General features: G+C 41.7%; 1 protein-coding gene across 2 annotated transcripts in view; it reads right to left on the minus strand.

Annotated features, from left to right (window-relative positions):
* Positions 1 to 2,561: 2,561 nt before the first annotated feature.
* Positions 2,562 to 26,962, minus strand: part of RIN2 (Ras and Rab interactor 2) — a 119,615-nt gene continuing 95,214 nt past the window's right edge. For both annotated transcript variants that reach the window (XM_075267610.1, XM_075267611.1), the window contains exons 7-12: positions 25,934 to 26,025; positions 19,407 to 20,498; positions 12,047 to 12,352; positions 10,514 to 10,645; positions 9,554 to 9,717; positions 2,562 to 7,748 (exon numbers count right to left, since the gene is read on the minus strand). In XM_075267610.1, coding sequence (XP_075123711.1) covers positions 7,407 to 7,748; positions 9,554 to 9,717; positions 10,514 to 10,645; positions 12,047 to 12,352; positions 19,407 to 20,498; positions 25,934 to 26,025 — 2,128 coding nt within the window. In that variant the 3' untranslated portion in view covers positions 2,562 to 7,406. The remainder of the gene's footprint in view (positions 7,749 to 9,553; positions 9,718 to 10,513; positions 10,646 to 12,046; positions 12,353 to 19,406; positions 20,499 to 25,933; positions 26,026 to 26,962) is intronic.

Genomic DNA, 26,962 nt, shown 5'->3' on the forward strand with positions numbered 1-26,962 from the left:
CTGTTATCTTTGCAAAAGGAGGATCTACTAAATATTAATGTCACTTTTCTGTTGAGGTGCCCATACTTTTGCACCGGTCAAATTTTGGTTTAATGCATATTGCACATTTTCTGTTAGTACAATAAACCTCATTTCAATCCTGAAATATTACTGTGTCCATCAGTTATTAGATATATCAAACTGAAATGGCTGTTATAAACACCAAAATATTTAGAACTAAAAATGATTAAGATTAATAGGGGTGCCCAAACTTTTTCATAGGACTGTATGTGATGGTAATTTGGGTGACATCTGTTACTTGCACTGGAGGACACATCTGCGTTCAGACTATTCTGTTCCCGTCTCTGCATGAAGTATGCGGAGAGAAAAATCCTGCAAGCAGCACTTTTTTTTTCCACATTTTTCGTATGGTGAGCACACCGACCCCATTATAGTCTATGGGATCTGCAGGTTTTCTAAAGTAGCCACTTTTTTATGTGGATAGGTTTCGGTTCAGGGTATCCTCAAGCGGACTGGCTGAATGCAGATGTGAACTGGACCTAAGGATGATCCATCTATGTGGTAGCTATTGTGTTGGGGGGGTTTGGAGACCATTCATGTAATACACTTTAGCCTATCAAACTTCCTTTTTCATATAAAACAGGCTATAATCATATACACTAAATCTTAAGGGTATGTGTACCGGAATAACTATTTATCCAAGAAAAGTTTTGTTGGTACACTAAAAAATAACTTTTATTAATACCATTAGAAGTTAAACAAAGCTACCTTGTGAAGCATAGGTGCTTATAATAAAATGGGGCCATAAATTGGACAAGGTAGCACCCAGAGCAACCGAGGTGTAATGTGCAGCACAGTAGGTTGGAATGAGCAGACCCACCACCACTAATAACTCACACCCTCATAAGCAGAACGGATCACATATATGGGAGGAATGTCCATAGCCATACGCTCACAAACACACTCTGGCTAGTAGGTCAGTGAAGACAGACCAGATTGTCCAGCTAGCCACTAACTTAGGAGCTTACATCACACTCCCACAATGTCTACCTATGTCTTAAACACACATACACCATAATAGGCACATAGGGAAGAAACACCCACACGCCTGATTCGTTTTTGCTGGAATAAACTGGAATAAACAGCCCATCAGAGGCATAAAGGATGGGGTATGGTGGAGTGCACCTAAAAAAAAAGTACACCACCGCCATGAAGCATGATGAGAACCTCATATACATGTTTCCAATGTGTGATTTGTGTGTTTGTATCAACCCACTGGAGAGACCTGGAGGCTGGGAGTAGTAGGAATTATGGTAGTTGTCAGAGGTGGCCAATACACTCAACCAATTCTTCCAGCTCACCTCCTAGGGGCCTGCAGGTTACTTAATGGTGGGGGTCATAGTGGTTTCCATAGTGGACAATGGGTGAGTCAGGCAATGGTTTTAGACCAGTTTATTCCTAGATAAATGTGCCAGTGACTCTTTTTTCTCTAAGTTTCTCTTTCTCCGTTTTGTCTACTCGAAGGCGTTGGACAACTTCAGACTCTCCTCAATAATGGCATTAATTGCTCCAAACTCCTATCAAAGGCTGTCAACAATACTTCCTTCCTGTCTCAGAGCTGTAGCAAAAATATTTTAGGCTTAACTCCTCCTTACTCACTATCCTCTGTAGCAGAGCTGGAATACACGTCTCTCCTCTATGGAAGCTGGATGAAGACTCTGAGGTCTCCTCCTACGATTTAAGCATGTGCTGGCTGAGCTGAAACATAGGGTCACATAAGACTCCCCTTTCTCCAGTGGAACAGCCCTTAAAGGGAATTTACACTTACACAAAACAGCATAAAACTGTACATGTAGCACAGAAACACAGGAAATATAAATTACGTGTGCATGTAATGTATACGGCAGATGTATGTAAATAAATGTATATATGCACAGTATATGACGGTACCATTTATAGACAACAGATGTTGGCTTCGATTCCATTTATACAATATTGTATTATTTATATGTAAGGAATATTGTTACTTAAATGTACAGTAATATTTTAATAGATTTCTGGGATAAATGAAGGTGGGCCCTCAGATTTAATAGGGAGCCAAATGCACCCCCCTGTGACACTGACTATGGCCAACACTGAGGCTTGGGCATCAGCAAGATGCTAAAAAAGCCACAATTTACTGTATAGATGGAGCAACACAGTGGCTCAGTGGTTAGCACTGCAGCCTTGCAGCGCTGGAGTCCTGGGTTCGAATCCCGCCAGAAACAACATCTGCAAGGAGTTTCTGTTCTCCACGCGTTTGCGTGGATTTCCCATACTACAAAGACATACTGATAGGAAAAAAAAAAGTACACTGTGATCCCTATATGGGGCTCACAAACTAAATTTAAAAAAAATTCTGTATACAGTAGATATCTTCCTGTACAATACCATTCCATACTGTGTTATATAATGTGACTGACAGATAATGTGCTTAATTTTACCAGGAAGTCAAGTGCCTTGAAATCTGTATTTCTCAAAAATGATCTACACAAACCACAGATATTATCAAACCACATAACCATTTATTATGTGCAAAATACATACATGTCACAATACAAAGAAATCCAGAAGACTGGTCTACTGCACTAAGCTGACCTTACAAGAGCACATTGCCTTGTTCCAACATACAGAATGAAAACACATTTCTTATGTTTTTGCATTTTAATACAATTTTTTGTTCCTTAAAAAAACCTTTTTTTTTAACCTTTTTTATTTATTTTAAAAGCAACTACATAAAATGAAATGACTTAAATAATTAGTGTTTACTTTCATGACGTCATATAAGTATCTTGTACAACCTAACAGAATTACAGGGTATGGACCGGCAAACCCATTTCAAGATTTCTCTATAACTCTGCCATTGTCTGTGCCCGCAGACTAGTACAGTACTGTTACAACACAATAGTATATCAGCCACTGCCACTCACTACATTCTATTGCTTTGTCTCTACTTCTGTCCAGTACTTCCAAAAACCTGGTCACCGCTGACAATGAAGGACTTTGGTAGGGGAATTAAAGCAGTCATGTCCATACATTTTATTTGTACCAAAATTCATCTCCATTGACTATTTGCTGGTGCTGATCCACTTTAAGGCCCGTTTCACATCTGCGTTCGGGGACCCCCAGAATGGAAACCAATATGGATAAAAAAAGTGGTAAACCCACGGACCCCATAGACTATGATGTGGAGAGAAAAGTGCTGCTTGCAGATGTGAACCGGGCCTCAGATGGTTTTCATTATTATACAAATACATCATATTCATCAATGACTTATTATATTTCTGACACTTTGTGCCCCAATTCCTTGGCTATCAAGATCTCTGCTTGCTGGCAGTGAATATACAAGGCAGGCTCTGATACACTTAGGACGGGTATTCAGCCTCTAACGAAGGTTTCCATTCATTGACAGCAAGCCGAGATCCTAAAAACGGAAGAATTTACACACATATTATAGTAGAAAAACTGCACGTCGTATATCAATATAGATAAGTCCTTAGGTTTTATTCAACATTTGTATGGAAATATTTTAGAGCTGGCTCGATAACCTAATAAAATATATAATATTCACTTACCAAAATACAGCTTTATAATACTGTGCATCTAATATTCCTCTACAATCAAATACAGTACGTATAACTGGTAGTGGGCAAGGCTGGGGGCGCTTTAGCTGGGAATGGTTTACAGTAGTCATAGGTGGGACGAGAGATATCTAATTGCAGATATCATATCATCCCAACCCCCATCCCCAGGAAACCTGATTTATTCCAAATTCGTTCTTCACCCTTAAAGGTGGAGAAAAGTATTTGATGGAGGAGACATAAGTAACATGGAGCTTAAACAGGGAAGGGAGTTCTACAAAATACAAGGATTTTTTTTTATAAACATCACCTTAGTATGGGACAGGACAGTTGGCAGACACAATGGGAACCATTATTAGATTTAACGGAAAGTAAGAATTTGATCCTTACATATTCACTACCTTTCAGTTTAGTAAAACAGTGCAAATTCACAAGTGTACTGCACTGTGTAACGTCAGAATTACTGACCGGGAGATCAAAAAATGAACAAAAAGAGATTTGGGAAGTCCCAATACACATTAGATTGTCAGCCAGTCCTGCCAAAAACGCCAGGTTCAGCCAACATTGACCTAATGTGAGCGAACTGCTGAACTGTCCGTCTGTCATATTTTACATTATGGACACATTTTATGGCCTTTGATACTTCAGCCAAAGTCGTATGTATGGAAGAATAGCTTATTGTGAGAAGATACAAGTACAAAGCAAGGTATTGTATAACTGGTAAGGTGGCCATACACATATTCAGATTATAGCTGAGATGATTTACTGTCTTAAAACTGGATTGTCATCTTAAAGGGAGTCTGTCGCCAACGCCAGCCCCGCAGATACATAGGTTAGGGTCTCCTGAATCAAACAGGGTTCCCCTTTGTGAATCGGTGCCTGTGTAGCCAAAATATCAGCAATTGAGTAATGAGGGTGTTGCTCCAAAAAGGGAAGCGCCAATGCCCTTGTTGCTCATCTCGGCCATGGAGGCAGTGATCTGCAAAGGGAAACGATGTTTGATAACCTATCTATCTGAAGAGCTGGGTTAATATGATGGGTTTCAGTGACTCTCTTTAAACCTGATCAACGCCCCATACCTATATGAGAATAAAGGAGAATTATTACATTCAGAAGTTTAGTAAGTTAGTCTACAATACAGTCTATCGGAGCAATAACTTCCAAGTACGCTTCACTTCATGTTACAGTCATTGGATTTCACTTGCAAGTAATCCCTCTAATATCTTCCCTGCTAAGGAGGGGCTGCGATATGTAACAGACTCCGCTTGGCAGCCAAGATACAAAAAAAAACACACAAAAAAAATCACACGTACATAAAACCCTTCAAAAACACCTTATAAAGCGAACACTGTCTATGACAACTCATGTTATATACCCATTACAACATATAGATGTGATGCTCTAGAGCCAGCAAGAGATAACATGTCCTTATATATTAAATGTTAGCTACACATGCACTTTTATGACTTATACTTAAAATAAACAGTTTTCCGGAAACTGTCCTATGAATCTCTAAGAAATATATCTAGAATGAAAAACTATGATGTTTTCTGTCCATAATAACCTTGTACTCGTACTGTGATGCACCGCATCGAACAGCGTAGTCGACAAATGCCGGTGCCCGCGCCATGACTCCAGCATGTTATATGGATTGGAAGTAGTGTGTATTGTCCGTGTCTGTATTATAGGAAGTCGCCTCGGATTGCTGCACAATATTACAGTTTTTAATGCAAATGTCTTTAGAGATATGACAAAGATAAACCCGTCCCTTCAGGGTCTGTACTATACATGACACCAAGCATCAGTTTTAGGCTAAATACACACGACCGGGTGCATGTACAGAGGCATAAGGATCCGTGCTTTCCATGGATCCATACACTTCACTAAATGAGGCGATTCATGTCTATGCTCCCATGCACACAAATCTGTGAAATGGAGAACATATGGAGAAAAGATGTAGTCGTGTGCATTAGGCCTTACCTGGAGTGTTACCTAAAATCCAAGGTTACAATTAATACAATACTGACATCGTAATCTAACCAGTGATTATAGCTATTGTCATAGAAACTCAATGTCTATAAGAATATCACGTCCATATAAACTAGTAACATGGGAAGGGGTTCCAGAAGCCCGTCCGTTTCAGCAGATGTGACATCTTTTGTCCTCTACTGGCAACCTTACATTAATGCCGATGGCACGTAAATATTCTTGAAGTCTCTGCTTCTCAATGTTTAAGTCTTATAATAGGGAAGATGTCTCCAGGACAGGCTCCCATCAGAGTACGACATCTCAAAGCGGAATAAGCGACAGTGAAGACACCGCCAATGCAGGCCCTGGAAGGTTCGTCTTTTCTAGGGTAATGGGACTGCAGATAAACATGCGTGACTCCCACTAAACTTTGGGGGCTCATGGAAGAAGAGCGATAGCTGTACTAGCTTAGGGATAATGGTTATACAGATGTAGAACAACATAAATGCTTTATTCCGGAAACAGCGCCACACCTATGGAGGGGTTGTGTCTGGTAATGCAGTTCAGCTTTATTAAAATGAACAAGTGGGCGTTTTGTTTTTTTTCTGAAAAAAATAGCAATGTTATTCTAATCTGTACTACCCCTTTAAGTAGGCCATAGAGTGGGCACAATGGTGCACACTATCTCATGGTTATTGGGGCATCTGTAACATTACCTTACGTAAAGGGAGATAACAAACTGAATATACTAGTCACTAGCATATAACGTCTGTAATATTAAATTATTTCTCGTTTTTAGAATGATCGCTGCCATGTAATAGTGGTGCGTAATATGATCTTTGGATGTCAGGAAATGATATTATTCATTTCTAAAGAATGGATGACAATTTCTACTGTCGTATCTCCTAGACTGAGCAAAAAGTAACGGTGACCATGTCAGGATAGGGGATATGTGACTGGTTGTTGGGGGTCGCCATTGCTAGGAACCAATCTCCAAGCCCCCTGTTCCACCTCACTGCACGACCGCTATGGTGGGCCAGCCTATAACTCCATTCAATGTCTATTGGATTGACGGTGACAACTAAGTACAGCGCTTGTACGGCCTAGTGACATCACCAGTGATGCACACGATAAATGGAACCGCTCTAATTGACACCTACATTGGAAAATAGAAGTTAAAATACGTCACACACTATAACAGCTGCTCATATAACAAGGAGTCACCGTCATAAAAAATACATAATATACACATCATACAAAAGACTCCACTGCTAAAGTAGATTACAAAATGACAGTACAGATGAGGACACGGCCTTCTTCCTTGTGACATTTACATGGATGAGAGGAGTTGTATGTATTGAATGGACAAACCTAAATTTCAGTGCCGACTAATTCTATGCACAAGACCGTCCTCGCTCTATTCAATGTTTCATGAATATAAAAAAACCCGTTTAATAAAAATAAAAAAAATACACAGGCACAATGCTTCTGTCATTCAGTACATGACAATGGCGACACCTTCTTCAGTAAGTCACATAGCGTAATCCTTCGCTCCGGTCTGGAATGTTGCCTGCCACTGCTCCATCACTTGTCAAAGAGTCACGAGAAGACCACTGATGTGCTTGATCCGGGACATATGAATATCGAAAAGCTGATTCCTTGGAGAGCTTCACTTTTTGCTTCTAGTATCCACTGTATAAGTGTTCAGTAGCATACGACGCCCAACAAAGGAAGATTCCACCACCTAAGACCTACTGGACTCTGACAAATAAGATTCTGAGTGCAAAACTAGCCATTATGGTGTAAAAAACCCAACTTCTAAAAATCTGCATCATCGTCATCATTGTTATTGTCATCATCATTGTCATAGCTGATGATCCCCTGAGGGTCATTATTGATGCGCTTGTATACAAAATGAAAGACTTGGAGGTTTGGTCGACTGTGAATCTCGGCTTTAATTTTCTGTGGGTAGGTGTCTTCACTCAGCTGCTGCCAGGTGTCGTCAATATATAGGAAGAGGCCGTAATTCTCGGGATCCTTTACATTAAATCTCTTTGCACATATCTGGCATACGTCTTCTGTAGTGGTGTAGGGTTTGACTAGAAGCGTCTTGCCTGTACACCCACTGTCCACCTCCTGCAGGGCCACCCTCAGGTAGTTCTGAAAAAAAAAAAAAATCATGTTTTGAATTACAAGAAATTCCACTTACAGATGACTTAACCCTTAAAGACTATCATGGTGTTTATCAGACAACACTACCATAGACATATCATTATGATAGAAACCATGATACTACTTAAAGGGATCCTATCATTAAAACTCAATTTTTTCTGCCTGTAGGAATAGCTTTATGAAAGGCTATTCTTCTCCTACCTTTAGATGTCTTCTCTGCGCTGCCGTTCTGTAGAAATCCAGGTTTTCGTAGGTATGTAAATGAGTTCTCTCACAGTCCTGGGGGTGGGACCAGCGCTCAAATAGCACTGGAGGCCTCCCCAATGCTGTGAGAGAAATCTCCAGCGTGCCTCCATCTTCTTCAGGAACGGGTCTTCTTTGTGTCTTCTTCTGGCGGTGGCTTCAAACTTCTAGGCCTCGGGCAAAGCCGACTGCGTATGCCTGCCGGCCACAAGAAAATGGCCGCTTACACAGTATTGTAAGCAGCAATTTACTTGTGGCCGGCAGGCATGCGCAGTTGGCTGCCCGAGGCCTAGAGGTTTGAAGCCACCACAGGAAGACGCAAAAAAGACCCATTCCTGAAGAAGATGGAGGCGGCGCTGGAGATTTCTATCGCAGCATTGGGGAGGCCCCCAGTTCTGTTTGAGTGCTGGAGCCCGTCCCCAGTGCTGCAAGAGAACTCATTTGCATACTGACGAAAACTGGGATTTCTACGGAACGGCAGCGCGGAGAAGACATCTAAGGGTGCATTCACACTACGTAATGCCAGCGTGTATCACAGCCGTACACACCGGCGCTACAGCAGGGCTGCCGAACACTTCCTATTCATTTCTATGGGAGCCGGCATGCGAGTGCTCCCCATAGAAATGAATGGACTGCTTTTTTCCATTCATTTCTATGGGGAGCGCTCGCATGCCGGCTCCCATAGAAATGAATGGGAAGTGTTCGGCAGTCCTGCTGTAGCACCGGCGTGTACGGCTGTGATACACGCTGGCGTTACGTAGTGTGAATGCACCCTTAAAGGTAGGAGAAGAATAGACTTTCTTAAAGGGGCTCTATCAGCAAAATTATGCTGATAGAGCCCCACATATGCATGAATAGCCTTTGTACACGGTGGGCGGGCATTCAGGGTCCGACGTCATCTTCAGCCTCGCCTCCTCTTCCAGCAATGTCCTTGGGTCCCGTCTTCCTCCGGTGCTTGCGAAATGCCATTGATAAAAAATGGAGCGGGTGCATGCGCAGTAGCATGCTGCTACTGCTACTGCACATGCACCCACGCCATTTTTTATCAATGGCAGTTCACAAGCGCTGGAGGAAGACGGGGCCCAAGGACATGGCTGGAAGAGGAGGTGTGGCTGAAGATGACGTCGGACCCTGAATGCCCGCCCACCGTGTACAATAGATAAGATTAACATATTCTCTCTGCATGATTTGTGCGCACACCGCATGGAAACCACATGGACCTCATTATAGTCTATGGAGTCCGTGTGCTTTCAGTGCTCACCACTTTTTAATGCGTTCGGTATTCCGTTCGGGGGCGGGGGTTACAAGCGGATTTTCCGAACAGAATATCGAAAGCAGATGTGAAGCGGGCCTAAGCAGGACTCTCACTGACTTGCATTGACTCTCCTAGTTTTTATAAATATGTCCCATTGAGTTATTAACAAAGGAATTTAACATATTCTGAAATTCTACAAAGCCATATCATAAGTTGACTCTTTCATGGACATTTATAAATGAAGCCATAACATTATACATAGAATAGATTGCCTTCTAGGTGTCATATGTCATACCTGAAAGTCATCAATGGATGGAATGGTCCTATTTGTAGTCCTCCTCTTGTGCCATTGTTTTAATGTATCTCTGGTCTCAGAATTCAGTAAGCGGGCTGCTTGTTCCTCCTGGAAGTTCTTTATCAGGGATAGAGCTCCATAAGCACTTGTCAAGTAGTAGCCTCCTAGAAGAGAAGCAATGCAGAAGTTATGTAAGAGCCAGTCTACAACGCTTGTACCTGCGCAATCCCTTACTATACTTAGGCATATATTATCCTTTAACATGACCTTAAAGCGGACCGGTCACCGAGTATGAAAAGCCATATGACGTCATACTCTCAGCATGCTGGATCCACCACCCATTTTGACATAAAGTACCACACTGAATACTGTACTATTCTTCCCCTCAGATACAACAGGACCTCTGATGGAAGTATAAAATAATCCTAATACTGCCAATACTTTTCCACTGGTGACGCATTTTATTATCATCATGGACCGCATTATTTCCATTTAGAACATATATGTAAAATCTATATACATCAGTCTGATGTTGCTTTGTTATCTCCTGATGCCAGACCAGGAATATTTTCTCTATGTTTCTATTTGCGGGCACTGAGTGGACACGTCCAGGAAGCAGGAGGAGGCTCCCGGGGTTATCGGAGACATACAACTCACTCAGCAGGATGGAACAATTTACTTTAACTCAACCATAATAACATAGGAATTCTGCAATGGAAAAATCATGATGTACAAAAAATAACACAGGGCAGAGAAAAAGCCTGTAGAACATATTCTTCCTCTTCTGGAAATATTAGTATGATATAATTTTCTTAACTACTGGATATATTAAGTATCCCCATTACATAAAATGTGAAATGACTTCACTCTCGGAAACACGCCAGAGGTAACAAGCAGAATCCAGCAGATATGAGCGGAAATTATTAGCATTGATTATTATTTAGTCCCCCCTTATTTTACCTTCTCCATGTAGCAGTGACGGGTCCAGCAATTCCATCATATATTCAATTTCAGTGTCAAATTCCAGCATGTCACACTGGGCAATGACATACGTTAGTACTGGCAAAAAGTCATCCGCGCCATACATCCTCCCTGGTAGAGACACAGAAGTCATGGTTACAATTGCTATAAGTAAGAACAATGGCATCATATCATTCATAAAGCTGGCTATGCCCTAGGATTTAGGCCTCATGATCGAGACCATACAATGGCTCCTTACAATCTTAGAGTCATAATATGGCACCCACCAAAATGGATGGGGCCATACTGTACTACAATACACCTCTGATTTCATATACGTCACACTCTACTGGATACTATATTATGGAGGTATATATCTGCATCAGAACGCCACATTAACGCTCCATAGTATGGAAACTGAAGAACTCTAGGAATCTGAGGATAAAGTTTTCTGCTTGACCAAATTCCATGGTGGATTACGTAAAAGAATTTGCAACTTTCGCACCCCCAGGCAGTATTTTTCCACCTCCTATTCACTTCAGTGGGAGCTATAAGGCAGAATCCGTCTGAACATCGAGCGGGACACTTCTATTTTTTGCTAGCTGAAAAAATCATCGTCTGTATCTCATTGAAATCAAAGAGGCTGGTTTCAGGCAGAATTGGGAGCTGATTTTGAGGCATAAACCGCCTCAAATTCAGTGTCAAATTCTGCTGTGTGAATATATCCTTAAGGTTCTCCCATGTGAAAGAGCCCTAATAACTATAAACTGTAAACTTATGTGAGGTCCGGGCGGATCTGGAGTAGGCCTCAGCCCAGGAGTAAATCCTTGTCTCATTACTGGGCCGGAAAAATGCTGCAGCTCCTACATTGCAGTGCAGTTCCATGGGATGAAAGTAGGTGCATGGTTTGGTCCTGTAACCCTGATCCCGGTGAGACAAAGTTGTGCTTGTTTTGTTCGTGTGGCTGGTAGTAAGTCACATGTATAGTTAGGCTAATATTACTATTTAGTTAGCTCAGACGAGCAGGTTTTTATTTTGTTTTCGCCTGAGGTTTTGGCTGTATTTTATTTTGCTCATTTTGTGCCGGAAGTCAAGGTTTATTTTCCACTTTTTTTTCTAAATAAACCGATTTGCTGCACATTTTGTGTCCCTGTCTTTACTATTTGGGTCTGCACCACTGCTCCTACCGAGCTAACACGATAGAAGAAGAAGATAACATACACGTCAAAACAAGTACAAGATAAGCAAAGCAAAGTTTGAGCTGCAAAACAGTTTTTCAATATATGTATATTGTTGTGTACTCTGCCTGTCTGATAGAGATTAGCTTGTCAGTGACCGCCTATGCTGTACAACATGCAGAATACATTGACGGTATATAACAAAGAATAAGTAAGACGGTAAGTGACCAGCCCAGGCCGCCAGTCATAAGTAAAGGAAGCGGCACATAATGAAGCAGGACATTTAGGTCTGAGAAATTTCCTTCCTGAGCCTGTTTTATTTATCGTCTCCACTACTCGGTAATAAGATCTCTACCTGAGTTGTTCTCCATACACGTATAAATCAGTTTGCAGATTCTCAGTAACAGCATGACTTTCTTCTCTGGAGAATACATTTTCTGCATGGTAGAGAGCTTGACTCGGATCTTTTCCACGTCTACTGCGTCTGGGGTTGGGGTCAATACCCCAAGTTCCTGAGGAGTCCTCTTTCTTACTAGCAATAGGTTTTCTTTTAGCTCGTTCCAGGATCCATCTGCTGTCCGGAAGTTCTTCAGCATGTTTTCTATGTAGCCTTTAAGGGGCTTTAAGATACATTTGTGCATGGCTTTCTCCAGGACGGCATCTGAAAAAATAATTGAAGCGGGTCAATGAAGAGAACAGAAATGGAAGCAAGGCCAAAGACGGAACATACTGCAACCAAGAGTCTATGGAAATTGTCAGGCAATCATTCTAGACCTCGATAACAGCAGAAACACCAACCCCCTGTTGTCAGAGACGGGGTCGAACTAGTTGTCATTCACTACAATGTGTTTTATATTCATGTCCAGCAGCCTAACAACTTCTGTTATATGCATGATAAGCTAGTGTCCTAAATAGCAATATCCCGTGATGTACCATCCCTTACATCAAGTAACGCAATGGCACCCATCCAAGAATAACACACTTCAGGAGGAATGCTAGGACTGCTGTCAGGCCGCCCAATGTAGCTGGAAAAATTGACTGTAATAATGGCTAACCCTTCTTATGTATTATTTACCATGAATAAAAGCCAGATAATGACGAAGAAAATGGTATGATCACCTCTGAATGATCAGGCATCAATTCCACCATGCTCAGCCCTTCCTTCCCCTGACATCTGCCTTTAGTGTAGAGTTGGACCACCCCTACGGAAATTTTGCCAAATTCTACACCTCAATTTTTTCAATTGTAGACAGTCATTCAACTATCATGTTATTCAATTTACATTACAGCTGCCAAACCAGAAGAGCCACCAAATGTCCTAGATTTCTTCTACTAGTACTAACTAATAAAATCCTGGAATGTGATGCCCTCCATGTGACTGAACCTTCATTATGTGACACTGGACCATTGTTCATGTTCTTACAGGAATAGAGGAAATCTATACTACGAAGTGAATTCCTGTTATACGACCTTACACACCATACAACTTTAGCACGCCTCCATTGATACCCCACGTGCAGGGCTCATTCTAGGACTGTACTATGAATAGTAGTGAGCCTGAACTGTCAGATAATGCTGAATGATAATAACTATGAACCGTTCAATGCAAACCATTCAATGGTGAATGCACTTGTCAGCTGCGAATATACCAAAAATAAACCCCCATGACGATGTGGACATTACTGATTTCCCAGTAATAAGTGACTGCATCCAATCAATCTGCTGGACTAATGCGTCAGCCTCAGAAATGCGTGTCCGATTTACACACTGGCGTGTGCCATGTAATTGGGCGTTCCGCTAAATCAAAAGTTTTAACCCTTCACTACCAGTGGTCATGGTCCAATCTTTTTTCACCTACTATGTTGGAAATAGTGACAATATTGGGTGTTTCAGTTCATATATTTGCAGAATGCCAATGACTGAGCATTGATCCTCCCATCTAATACAATAGAATAGAGTAGTACAGGTTAGTCACTGATTGGTTGGCTCGCTCCCGTCCTGGTCAAAGCTCAGGAAGGGCGAGGATCCCAACGGAGACTCTCCCCTGGAACTCCAGCTGAACAGACAAATAAATATAAAATATTTGTTATGCTATAAAAACAATGGAACACCCCTTTAAGGGGAACCTGTCACTCTGTACAGGTAATCTGATCTGCCCATATCATGTTACAGATCAGGAGGTGCTCAGCAGATTGATATATAGGTTGTGGAATATCTATATTTTTGAAAATTCCTGCCCATTCAGGGCTTAGGAGTCAAGTGGGCGGTTCTACTATTAGTGATTGACAGATATCACTGAGTAGCTCCACCCACTGGACTCCTAAACCCCGGCTATGTAAGAATATAAACAGACTCAAAGCTCTTTTGAATCTTTTGCTATAAAATTATATATCTACTCTGTTTCTCAAGACACCGGTTATGGGAGCATATACAGTATATGCTCTAGGTAAGTAATACTGCATGAGCTACAAAACTGATTTAAAGGTGTATTCCCATCTTAAACATGTACTGCATATACACAGTATATGACAAAAATATCTGATAGATGTGGGATACACTACTGGGACCTGTATCGATCTCCAGAATGGTGAGGCAGCTGATGGCCATCACAGCGAGGGGGACAATGGATGGAAAGGTAACTGCAAATACGTGCAGCTCTCTCCATTCACTTCAATGTAAGTCATGGGACCAGTCAGTGTACTTGCCATATAGGTGTATGATGGGAATACCCCATTAAGTACAGGCGACGACTGAGCCGCTTTAGCGGTGTCCACTCCAAGTCTCTGTGTTAACATGTTAGTATATTCCATTGTTTTTGCAATGACGTTGATGGTGGGCTATGTACATAGCTTGTATGTCCTTGTATGAAAGGAATTCTCCATTTTTTAAGTAAATAAGATTCTTTCAATATTAGGATGCGTGCGCTGTTTGCTTATAAACAATGGGCCTCATTTTTCAATATTGCGTAAAGACACAGACATAGTAGGTGAAGGGGGTCTGAATATTAGTGTGCTTTAATATTTATAACTGTCCTTGTATATGTATCACGTCCAGTGACATTTAGGCCCGGGCCTACTCAGCTGGCGTCCCCTCTCTCAATATTGTACACAAAGAGGAATTACAATATCTTGCACAGCAACAGAATAACAATGATGTCACCGAACACTGAGCTCCTTTATGGCGCGGCATTAGCATTATATACACTGAGTATAATCCACTATAAGCGCTCCTTTCACGTTTGTTCTGCAGCTTCATAAATAATGATGGTCATTGTGATTTATTTATTCTGTAGACTTTCCAACCCAAGATCAGGAGATTACAATGCACGAGACAAGACAAGCCACAAAGTTGCTGTAGGGTTCTGCTCATATTTGCTTTCTGCTATTTTCGTCAGCAGTTATGGTATTCTGGGTGGCAAGAACAGCGCAGTGTGCAGCGAGGAAGTCCGACAGATCTCTTGTACAAAAATAGGTTAGTCCTAAATGTCAGGGATCCGATATGAGCGTTTATCATGGACATGGTTAAAAGTTGAATTTTGCTCCAGCTTGACTTTTGTAATACGTGACAAGGTTTGTGTGCAGTCAGCATAGGACAAAGTGACTTTGTGACGCTAGATTATACTGACAAGTACCACATCTGGTCATACACAGTATAAACAGGGATACCGCATGTCACATACACATCTGAAGAACTTTCCATTGTCCCAGCTGGACTAGAGGATTGCTTCATTCACCACAATCAACCTGCTATACCTAGGGAAAGCAGCGGAAGGATCTCAGGTTATATATAGTAACTACGGACTATTATGTCAGCCACCTCCAGCTCCTCAGTGCTGACAAGCACAATGTCTTCCTAATAAACCATTGTGATGCCAAAACCACATTGAGTTTCAAGCATTAGTCACAAGTTTCTGTCTGGATGGTTGAGCAATGCAGCTTTGTTTTGCAGACAGAAGATGTGCGGCAGGTTTCAGCAGAAAAGCAAACATTCGATTTCACTCTTGGCTACATTTAATATTGGATTATTATATGGGATGATGCGGAGTAATGTAACATACAGACCGCTGGGACTATGCACTCTGTAGCGGAGGACCCAGGCTTTTACAGCTTCAGAACCCAAAGTACTACTGAGCCACATAAAGTATTAGATACAAATCTACCCAAAAATTTGTAACAAGGCAACAGGGCGGTGTTGACCTATTCACAGGATAGGTGGTCAGTATGTGATTTATCGGGGTCTGACAAATGGACCCTGCACAGATCCATCTGTTCTTGTAGCCTCTGGGTGCCAGAATTTCCTAGTGGACGGACGATGCGCGCAGTAAGTTATAGGAGCCACCAGTATGCAGCGGATGGGGCTGCTGCGACGGTCCTATAAGGAGCTGTGCAGCATGTGCCGCCCATCCACTAGCCCCAGTCCAGGTGTCTGACCCTCACAGATCACATACTGATGACTTATCCTAAGGATCAGTATGAAAATAGATGGTGTTACCGTCCAACATAAAGATATCATCCTAAAAGACCTGGGTGAGTGTCTTGAGCCTAAATGGTACACGACTGTTTGGAATTGGTCCTTCTATTTCTGTCTATATGGGAGGGCTGGGTTGATATGCTGGCCTCTGGTGACTCCATTTAATAATAATCTGACCTTTTGGTGCTGCCCAGTATAGAAGGAACAATGCAAAGGTCCCAAACTGCTTCACTAACTAAAAAAGCTTATAAGGAACATTGCTAGTAATACAGCTGAAGGTTATGAGTGGGCTGCGTGAAGACAATTTCTGTCTGGTGGGGGGTCCCAAGCTGAACATTTGGCCAGGGCTCATGAGCCTTTATCTAATTGTACCAGGGGTTAAGAATATACAATTAATCACTAATAGGAAGAAATGAGTCAGCCAAACAGAAAATCCACGTGATATTGGCCTGCAGAGCTCTTATATAATATTATCCCAGTGCCAGGTCCACATGGTACCACTAGTGGCCCACTACCAGTCAAGGGCAGCTGTAACCAAACAAGGTACCGCATACAGAATCCCTGAGAGATCCCATGATCCAAGCACGATATACAGAGGTCCGTTAGTTGCTTTTCAATATGTGTTTCGCATAGGTGGCCAAGCACCAAACATATACTATAGAGAAGTATCAGCATTGACGTCTTTAAAGCCTAATGAAAGAATATGTATAGTAACAGCAGTAGTAATACAATCCTCCAACATCATCACCAACGTAATACAAAGGAGTTGTGTAAGATTTATAGTAGGATAACTTTCACACCACAGGGACTTCCCAAGCTCAGCGGGCCGAGGCCTGCAGGCATAAAGCACGTCTGGTTTCTAGGACTTGTGGGTGGAGGAAATATCAGTAGAGAGGCTGACATAATATACCTGGTGTTGACAATGGCTAGCCAAGCCTTGAATGGTTCACTGCTATTACATAACATCTATCAGTCCGTCTTAGGGACAAGTTCTGGGACTATTTATAGACACTTTATTTTAGCTATGTCTGCAATACACTGAAATGTTCTACCTAATCCACCTTTACTAGGAAAATGTTATTGTTATACAAACAGAGGAGGTTGTAGCCCAATATAAGAACCTCTATTGTCACATGAACAGAATGGGCTAGCTTAAATAGGACCTGTACCCCGGGACAGAACCTTCTGCAGCCGCACTATGGTCACACCTCCATGTCATCATATCTAAGGAAAAACACTAAAGCTGAACCTACTAACTAATAATGGGGTCCACTGGGTCACTATTTATGTATCTTACTTATATAGCACCATCATATTCTGCAGAGCTTTTACACTGTCAGTCACTGTCCCATATAGGGTTTACAATCTATATTCCCTATCAGTTTGTCTTTGGAGTGTGGGAGGAAACCGGAGAACCTGGAGGAAACCTACGTAACATACAGAATGTACAAACTCCTTGCAGATGTTGTCCTTGGCAGGATTCAAACCCAGGACTGCAGCACTGAGACACTGTGCTGCCTGTCATACGAATGATATAGTACTCAGGTGTGTGCATGTTGTCCACATGTTTGCGTCAGTTTTCTCCCACACTCCAAAGACATACTGATAGGGAATGTAGATTGTGAGTCCTCCTTGGGACGGTGTTGACAATATGTAAAGCCCTGTGCAATATGATGGTGACAGATTATATATCTCTATATTAGAGTTAACGCAGTTTGTCACGTGTCCACACTCTCTATATATAATACAATACAGGCCTGTAGAGAGTGCACACGTGACAAACCGCATTAACTCTAATATACAGATAAAAGCTTTATTACACAGGTATAACTTGAAGCTCCTGGGTCCCTACCTTGTGTAATGGTATATTTTAGATAAAGCTCCAGGGCCTGGTAGTGACTGATACCGTTGCACCCCCTATAGCTAAACCCCTGTATACAGTCTATGATATAAATAATCCTGAATGTTATAAATGATAAAACTCATAACAACAAAACTTTCAGGTAAATCCCTTCATTGTAATTTTGGTTGTTTGGCAATTTAACATTGACTTAAAATACAGGTCCAACATAAGGTCCAATATAAGATAGTATACTAATACACGGAGGACACTAGCGCTAGCCACTTGTTGCATGCTATCTGACAAGCCTAGGGACTATGGTTGGTGCTTATAGGTATATACCATAGCATGAAAAGGACTATCGGTTGTTTAGCTCAATAACCTGACATGAGATCTATAATCAGTATTACTAATACACTTAGAGAAGTAATCCCTCTTAGAACTAGCTGGTGCCTCAGTCAAAGCATGCCCACTATTCATGTGTACCCTACTACAGGCCTCCAATGACCCTCCGAGGTTGAACCTTACATTCTTTCTGATACGGAGGCCCAGGTCCTGCCGTTAAGGGGTTAAGTTGTATTCAGACAGGCGAGGACTTGCCGAAAGTCATTTTAATTAGCATTTCTTGTGCCAAGCCTGGGAAGGTTTTTCCGAGTTTTAATTTCCACTTGAAAAACTAAACTCAAAGCAAAGACTTGCTTAGCAAGATACCTTCCTGGCAGCATCCAAGGAAAAAGGGACGGGCTAAGCAGAAGAAATTCCTAAGGGTAGCAAGGGGTGCTGGTCCTGGCATACATTAACCTCTCCATTGCTGAAGCACTCTTAGCCACAAAAACAAACATCAGCTATAGATAATACTACAAGATCTGCATTGTATATATGTATATAGAGAAGACATTTGTATATCGTCTACCGAGTGCACGATGGTGACTATACAGCATGTCAGCTACTATATCCCTCACAGTAGGTTACACAACAAATAACACATTCATCAAACCCCAGGACAGATGCATTAGGACACACAGGTCCACAAGTGGTTTTTGTTACTTCATGCTTTTTCATGTGTTTTTTCCCCGGGGTCGGACGTTCCTTAGCCGTGCCTTTAATGGATAAACAAAAACATCTGGGGTACAGCCTGTGTGCACACATTGTGCTCGGCTGAATTACTTCTTAGGGTGTATGAGGAATTTTGGATGAAAAATCTGTACAATATGTTTTGGAAAGTGTTGACGGAATTAACCCTATCATAGCTGGCTATCTTATTGTGATCCATAAGTCACAGCAAGATATATGATGTTATAGCAGTGGAGTGATTAGTACCAGGGCATGGCCGTCATATGTGTCCTAGACTGTTGTGTAATACAGGCAGTATATTATATCATGGAATAACAAAAACTTTTCTCACCTATTTGATCTTCGGGGATCAGGGATTCAATCGGAGGGTCCAGCTCGGAGCTCTGCGCCAAGTAATTCTTAACCTGTGTCATAAATTGCCGGATGGTGTGCAACATATCTGTGCTGGAGACGTGGCAGTCCTTATTCTCCTGCAGAAAACTGATGTAATCCTGTACAAGACACCCAAAATAAGTACACTTGTCCCGAGACATGGCTGCTATCTTCTTAACCATCTTCTTCTCTGGTGTCACCAAGGAACTGAACACCCCGCTTACTTTGCGGAGGTGAGTTTTCACGATTTTGGAGAATCCCAGAGATGTAGCCCTTTTATTTCTGGACTTTACTGGCGGTGCCATACTCTCCTGATCACTCTCTTCTTCACAGTCCTCCAAACTGTCCCCTTCGTAAAAAGGGGGCACCATCCGGTCATACTCGTAAGAGTCGGACGATGAGGTTGAGATGCTCATATCGCTCAGGCGCTGCATGCGTAATGTGCCTTGGACAGGCGAATTGGTGATCTGACTCACATTCATGTTCTGCATTGGTTTCTGAGGTGGAGACTCTTCAGGCTGAGAGTCGAAAGAAGATTGACAAGAACTATTAAGTGATGGAGTCTGGTCGTTGCTTTGCCACCTGTTAAGAGTAGCCTGTTTCTTCAAGCGAGGAGGAGGGATAGGAGTTGCAATTTTAGGAGAGTCCAAGTGCCGATTATTAATAAGTGTTTCTGGCATGCTTGGCTCTGACTGTACTGCTCTGGACAGCTGAAGGTTTGTGCGATGACTGTTAATGGAAGGGGGAGGGGGCCTGGGAGGTGGTGATTTCGCCCTCTCTATGCCATTTGCTTCTTGGGTTCTTGTGCTGTCCCTCTTCAAGCTTCCCCCTGAGTCCTGGCTGTGCACTTTTAAGAAGAGAGGATTAATGAAGCACAGCGCACCGTTGGTCTGGCTACATTCCAGCTCTGAGGGCGTTCTGGTGCGGAGAGAATGCACTCCATTTATAAGAGGTAGATGATGTGACTGCCTCTTGACGCTGCCTTGGGGGAGAGGCTTGGAAGAAGGTGGAGGATATTTTGGTCTGATGTTTACAGAAGACTTCCAAAAGTCTTGAGAGAAAAAAAAAAAAAAAACACAAAGCAAATCATCACAGTGTGAACAGAACATTTGCAGAAATCTGTGGATAATATTACATTAGTAGAACTTTTACTGGATACAGAATCTACTACAAGACAATAGACAAGAGTATATAAATCATCCGGGTGCACAACAACATTGGCACACTGCTAGGGCAGGGGCTGCTACATAGGGGATAATGCACATAGGGTAATAACTTTACACCACAAACTCCGGGACAAAAAATAGCAGCAGGCTCATGGCTCCTGAAATAAAAATCCACATTGGGAAGTGTCAGGATCTGTTATTTGGTGTTATGAAAATTAATCTATACATAGCGTCAAGGGAAACCAAGACATTTTTATATATATATTTGTATTATATGAACTTTCTGTGCTAGCAATATTGATTATTTTATTAGGGCAGGTGGTATTATTTCTCATAGTGCCCCTGGGCTTACACCGGGTCACACATTCTTCCTGCTGAGGAAGTTATTCTTGCAAAAAAATCTGAGCAGATACCATTTCATGCCAACCTGCACAGGGAATTCCAATGTTTTGTTAGGTTACATTCTATGAAGGACCTGCCTTGTGTTGCCCAATCCAGGATGCAAAGACATAACACATTACAGTTTGTACTCTCTACTTTCTCCTCTCCTCTTCCTCCTCTTTCCTAGACTACAACACCGGTTACCTTCACTTCAGTTATACCATATGTGAAAGAGCAGCAATTGCTCCCTAATATTAAGGATAGGTCACTAATATATCAGATTTATGAGAATCGATTAGAGGTTTTCAGTAACTGAACACAACAGAGAATGGAGCAGGAAGCAGATAGCGCTGTTCTCTGTACAGTGGCAGAACTGAGCCCCTGCAGCCTAGGTGCCATTTACATTAATGAGAGCTCATCTGCAGTACGAGATCTATCCACTGCTCAGAGAACAGAGCTGTCTTCTTCCTGCTCCATTCTCTGCATATTAGCTGATCAGTGGGGGTACTGAGTGTCAGACCTCCACCAATCTAATAATAGAAGAGCTCATCAATATGTTCAGCCCAGAAAAAGCTCCTTTAAGACTATGGATATTCCTAGCAGCCACATCATGTCAGAAATGCCATTTACTGCATACAATTGTAGTTACCGCCATGTTTTTTGCAGGCAAAAAGCAGTTTTAGCTACAAAATCATGTAGAAAGTAAAATCGTTTGAAAACTTGTCTGACTTATGTGAAATCCATGGCAGCTCATTGTCTCTCCACATTCCGGCCGTGCTTAGCGGCTGCACGTGTCCTCCTCCAAATGGAGAAAACTCATGCCAACATCTCCTTATCACTTTCTACTACACACTCCTCCCAATGAGCAAATCCAACTAGTAACACCACAAAATCCAATTCATACAAAACAAAGCAACCTGTATATTAGGAACTGCTGGATTTATGGTAGATTTCATTTTATAGGCTACAGAAGTAATGTTATACGTCGTATATAGTGCAGAGCCTCAGTCACTGTCTGTGCCGCTAAGGTAGGGTTCATACTACCATTGGCATTCGAACAGAAAGTGTCCGTTTAAAAAAAAAAAAAAAAAAAAAAAAAAAAAAATGGACACCTATCATAATGGACACAGACGGACAGTAACTGATGGCTATCAGTTACTGTCCGTTGCTCATAGGCCTCAATGTTTAAAAAAAAAACAAAAAACAGACACTTGCTATCCGTTTTTTTTAAAGGGACAGAAAAGTCCTGCATGTAGGATTTCTTGTCCGCTTGAAATAAACGGACATGGTTGTAAACGGACACTAAAGGACAACAGATAAAATCCCATTGAAATGAATGGAAGTTGTAAAGGACACAGTTAGTGTCCGTTGCTAAAATCTTGAATGGACAGTAGCTACGGACACTGCTGTAGGACACCAATGGTAGTGTGAACGCACCCTAAATGGTGCCACTATAAGGCCTTATTTACATGCCCATATTTCACGTACGTATGCCATCTACATTTTTCGTGGAAGGATTGGAATGTGGAATGGATTTATGTACCCATTCTTGTCAATGTATTAATTCACACATACGTTTTTATTATAGGCTCATAAAAAAAAAAAACGGAAGGAGGTTTGTTTTTTTCACTGATCCAGAAACATTAAATGAATGGAAGTCTGTAGGTCTGGCATCTTCCTGTTGTCTGTTTTTAATGGACCCAAAGAAATAGAAGGTATAGAAAATGGGAAAACATGTTGATTTTTTTTCACATAAGTAAAAAACGGATCAACTGCGGATAGAACACCATATGCAAATGAGCAGGACATTGCACATCCACAAAATGTGGATATGTGAATAGGACCCAAGTCTAATGAATCATCCCTCATGGGCCTATACTGTAGGTGCAGGGGTTATAGTGCAGGTAGCCATAATAGGGCTGTCTGTCCAAGCCCAAACATAGCAAGCAGGTCAATAGATAAAAAAGACCACAATGGGCACTTAAAGGGGTTATCCAGAACTAAGTAACACAGTGCCACACTTGTCCACAGGTTGTGTCTGATATTACAGTTCTATACTGACATGAATAGAGCTCAGCTGCCATACCACATATAGCCCATGGATATATGATGATATATATATATATATATATATATATATATATATATATATATATATATATATATGGTGATATTTTTTACTCTGTAAATAGACCCTATAGGTTATACAAGAGGACTGGCTATACCTGACCAAGCTCAGGACTGACTTTTATGGGGAACATATCAGGACAAGCATATTCTTCATGCAGGGTCCAGCAAAATGTTTCGCAGAAAGGACAAGCAAGGCAAAAGAAATCTTTCTTCTAGCCACTTAAGGTGGCCTCAGCCCAGAGCCTCAGCTGCTCCTTTATTTCCCCCTCTCTCGGTGCCTGTAAACACACAGCTGCATGCGTGCGGATTGAAAAACTTGGAATTTAGCACAGACCGTGGTCAGAAAAATGACATGCTGTGTGCTTCTAAAGATTAAAACAATGAGTAACAGGAAACTCTGCTAGGAAATCTAACATATGTCTGGCCTACTTGTAGGAGGCCCAAGACTAGTCGAGAGGAGAAGGGAAGATGAGCGCACGCAAATGTTTATCACATGTAGTCCAAGTAGGTTGACAGAAAATCTGCTTTTTGTAGGTTTCTAAAGTTAGATTCAGTATAAATGTATTTGAATTAAATCCAACCACAAGTATGGAAGCCAAAAGCGGCAGGGGAAGTTTCTGTAAGTTGTCGGGAGATTTATCAAAGCTAGTGCAGAGGAAAGTCTCTGATAGCAACCAAGCTCTCTGCTACATTTATCCTGAGGAATTAAACCTAGAATCTTATGGCAACTGGTCCACTATTCCCTTTCGCTAAATGTGATACCCCCTGACCCCACGTCAAACGTGGCCAACCACAGCTGTCACTTTATGGATGCGTTTATGATCCTTCTATTGCTTATCTTTAGTCAACCATCAGATTTTTTTCTTAGTTCCATAGGTTTTAATGAAAATCACATTAAGGATAAGAGCACACGTAGAGAAGCGCAGCAAAAAATGCTGTGGAAAAAAACTAGAAAAAGGCAAACCTAAAAAAGTTTTTTTTCACAACTACTTTATATGTTTTCTGCAGGGATTAAATGAAATCTTATTCACTTTGCTGGGAATGTAAAACGCAACATTTTCTTCAACTCAGTTTCCGCAACAGCCAAAAATGCTGCATTTCTGCAATATTTGGTCTTAACCTAAGGCTACATATTATTCCTTTATTTAAGGATGGAGAGTCTTACCTTCTAGCCAGGGACAAGGACTTAAACGCTGAGGCCCCAAATTGCGTAAAAGCTTTTTTTTGTTGCAGATTTTACTGCACCCTCTTGAGCCAAAGTCCGGAGTGGATTTAGCAGTAGGAACAACTATAAGAGATTCCTTTATATTTCCCAAAACTTTTAAAGTTGGCTCAAAAAGGCACCAAAAGCTGCAGCTTTTCCGCAACGTGTGGTCTGAGCCTAATGCTGAAGCCACACGTTGCAGAAACGGCAAGTTTTTGGCTGCTGCAGAAACACTGCAAAGAGAACCAATGTTTTCTACAGTACCAGCAAAGGGAATGCAATCTCATCCATACATTGCAGGAACAAAAGAACTAAAAAGTGATCTGTTTTTTAAAATGCAGCCTTCCCACAATGTCGCGTCGTAGTCCTAAGTAGTGGGCTGCTGCAAAAAAGTGTTGTGAGAAAAATCACGCTGGCATCACAGTGTGGGGATTGCAGTCACTAGAATCCCATCCACTACACAGTGACTGTGAAATGGCAAATTTTTTTCCATGGCGATTCTGGCAAACCACGGTGCTTACCCTACATAGGGCCCTGGCCTAAAAGGATTTTCCGTGACTTAAACAGTGTTAGATCTCTGATCAGCATCAAGAGGCCATGTTACTATAGAACATAGGCAACCTCCGGCTGTGGTAAAACTACAACTCCCAACATGAATACTTGTTTTTCTTGGAAGTGAATGGAGCATATTGGGAGTTGTAGCTTCACAGCAGCTGGAGTGCTGAAGGTTGTTGGCCCCTGCACTATAACCTCTGACTCCTTTGCTATAGGCAGCTGTGTGTGATTCTGCAGGTCAGTCCCATTCAAGTGAGTTGCAGTACCATAAACAGCCACAGTACTATGCATGGTGCTGTGCCTGTGAAAACAATTAAGTAGTACAAGAATGCAGCAAGAAAAGAGCAGCCTAACCTCTATGGAAATGACAGAAAATGCTGAGAAACCTTCAAGTCTGCATTGGTTATCCTAACTATCCTAGACTTGACATCTGTTCACTATTTGTGCTGCCTAGTTAAACTTTGCCCCACTTAAAGTTCTCATCTGTCACACACTTGTAGCTGCAGTGAATTGTATGTTGGAGGTGAATGGGTCTAAGTTCAGGCATCATACACGTGGCACCTAACCTGTTCAGTGGAACTAAGTGGTGGTACAGTAATCCAATGTCCTGTTGTGTCCCATAGGGATGGAGCTGTTCATCTCTAGAAGCAATGGGGATTTTATTAAGACATTTATTATGATATTCTTAATCCATTCCCCCACTGGTGCAAAATTCCCCAGGATTATTAAGAGGTTGTGGTGGCCCCTTAATAATTCTGCAAGAAATCCTGTGTGCCAGAATGGATATCTATGCCAGGCAGGGACCTTATGCCAAATTTTCAGGTATACCTTAAGCCAAAGTAGGTGCAGAAGGAACAAAATGGCATATCTTTAGTGCAAGCATGCCCCATGGGCCAAAGATTTGTCAAGCGCCTGAAATAGTAAATTCCCCTTATAGTGTTTGATACTGGAGTTGTGTGGCGGTACAGTAAAGGCCATGTGCACTTCTATTACTGCGTCCTATAATTTAAGGCTGTAGAATTTGGGATATTTAGCTATAAATCTACTCACCGATCCCCAACTGAGAAATATCTTCAAGATCAGCGTCTGACTTGGCTGTGGCAATGGCATGAGGCAACTTCAAGGTGAAAGGAAGGACGTCCCTGTTGGAAAAGATATTTTAATTGTAGTAAAATTTATAGTCATTTTGTTCTTTTCCTTCTCTGGTGAAATGTTTCTTCCCTTTCCCACCCTGAGGATTATTAAGAATATCATTGTCTCTACAGATCGAGAGCAAATCCCAACATGACGCTGCCATAACTATAATTAATATGGATTCCTCGCCAGACAGATGAAAGGGATTTTAGCAGACGTTGAGACCTTGTTCACACTAGTGCACTTTTTGGCACACATTTTTTAAAACCACATTTACCAAGTTTTTGAGAAAAAGGGAGTGTGTGAAATACATAGCACACCCCAGAAGATGTTTTTTGATCATTTAGCTCTATCAGTAATGACCCTATTTCTATATGACTATCCCATCATGGTGCCAAAATACACACAACTAGCACTCAATGACAGCGCCATACAGAGGCCATTTAGTGAACATAGTGCGAGGCGTTGTGCATAGTACATAACCAGAGCACCTTATTTTGGCCATATAGGGTAACAGGATTCCAAACAGACTGCTGACAGACTCCCTTTAATGCCTAATCTTTAAGGATAATAATATAATGCAAAAAAGGTATAAGCAGTATGTAACACATTCATGAATTTACTTCATGTTGTGTTTTTGTAAATAGGGATAAAATGCTACAAAACTGCCCCAGAAATATATAAAGAAAACTCTGTATTCCAGGAGATAAGCCTAGTACCTCCTTCTCTTCTTCCTCCACTGTCCTATGATGGTGCAAGACAACTGGCTGCAGCAGGAGCCTTACTGATGCTCTGTCTATAGTAGGACAACATACTAAGGCTGGGTACACATCTGCACTCTTCAACAGCGCTCAGGGTTTCTTTTTTGTTTTTTTTCAGGGTTTTTTTGGGTGTAAACCAGGTGGAAACCTAGTAAACCCCATTATAGTCTATGAGGTCTGCAGG

Source organism: Leptodactylus fuscus, chromosome 3 (genome assembly GCF_031893055.1).
Source record: "Leptodactylus fuscus isolate aLepFus1 chromosome 3, aLepFus1.hap2, whole genome shotgun sequence".
Classification (NCBI taxonomy): Eukaryota; Metazoa; Chordata; class Amphibia; order Anura; family Leptodactylidae; genus Leptodactylus; species Leptodactylus fuscus.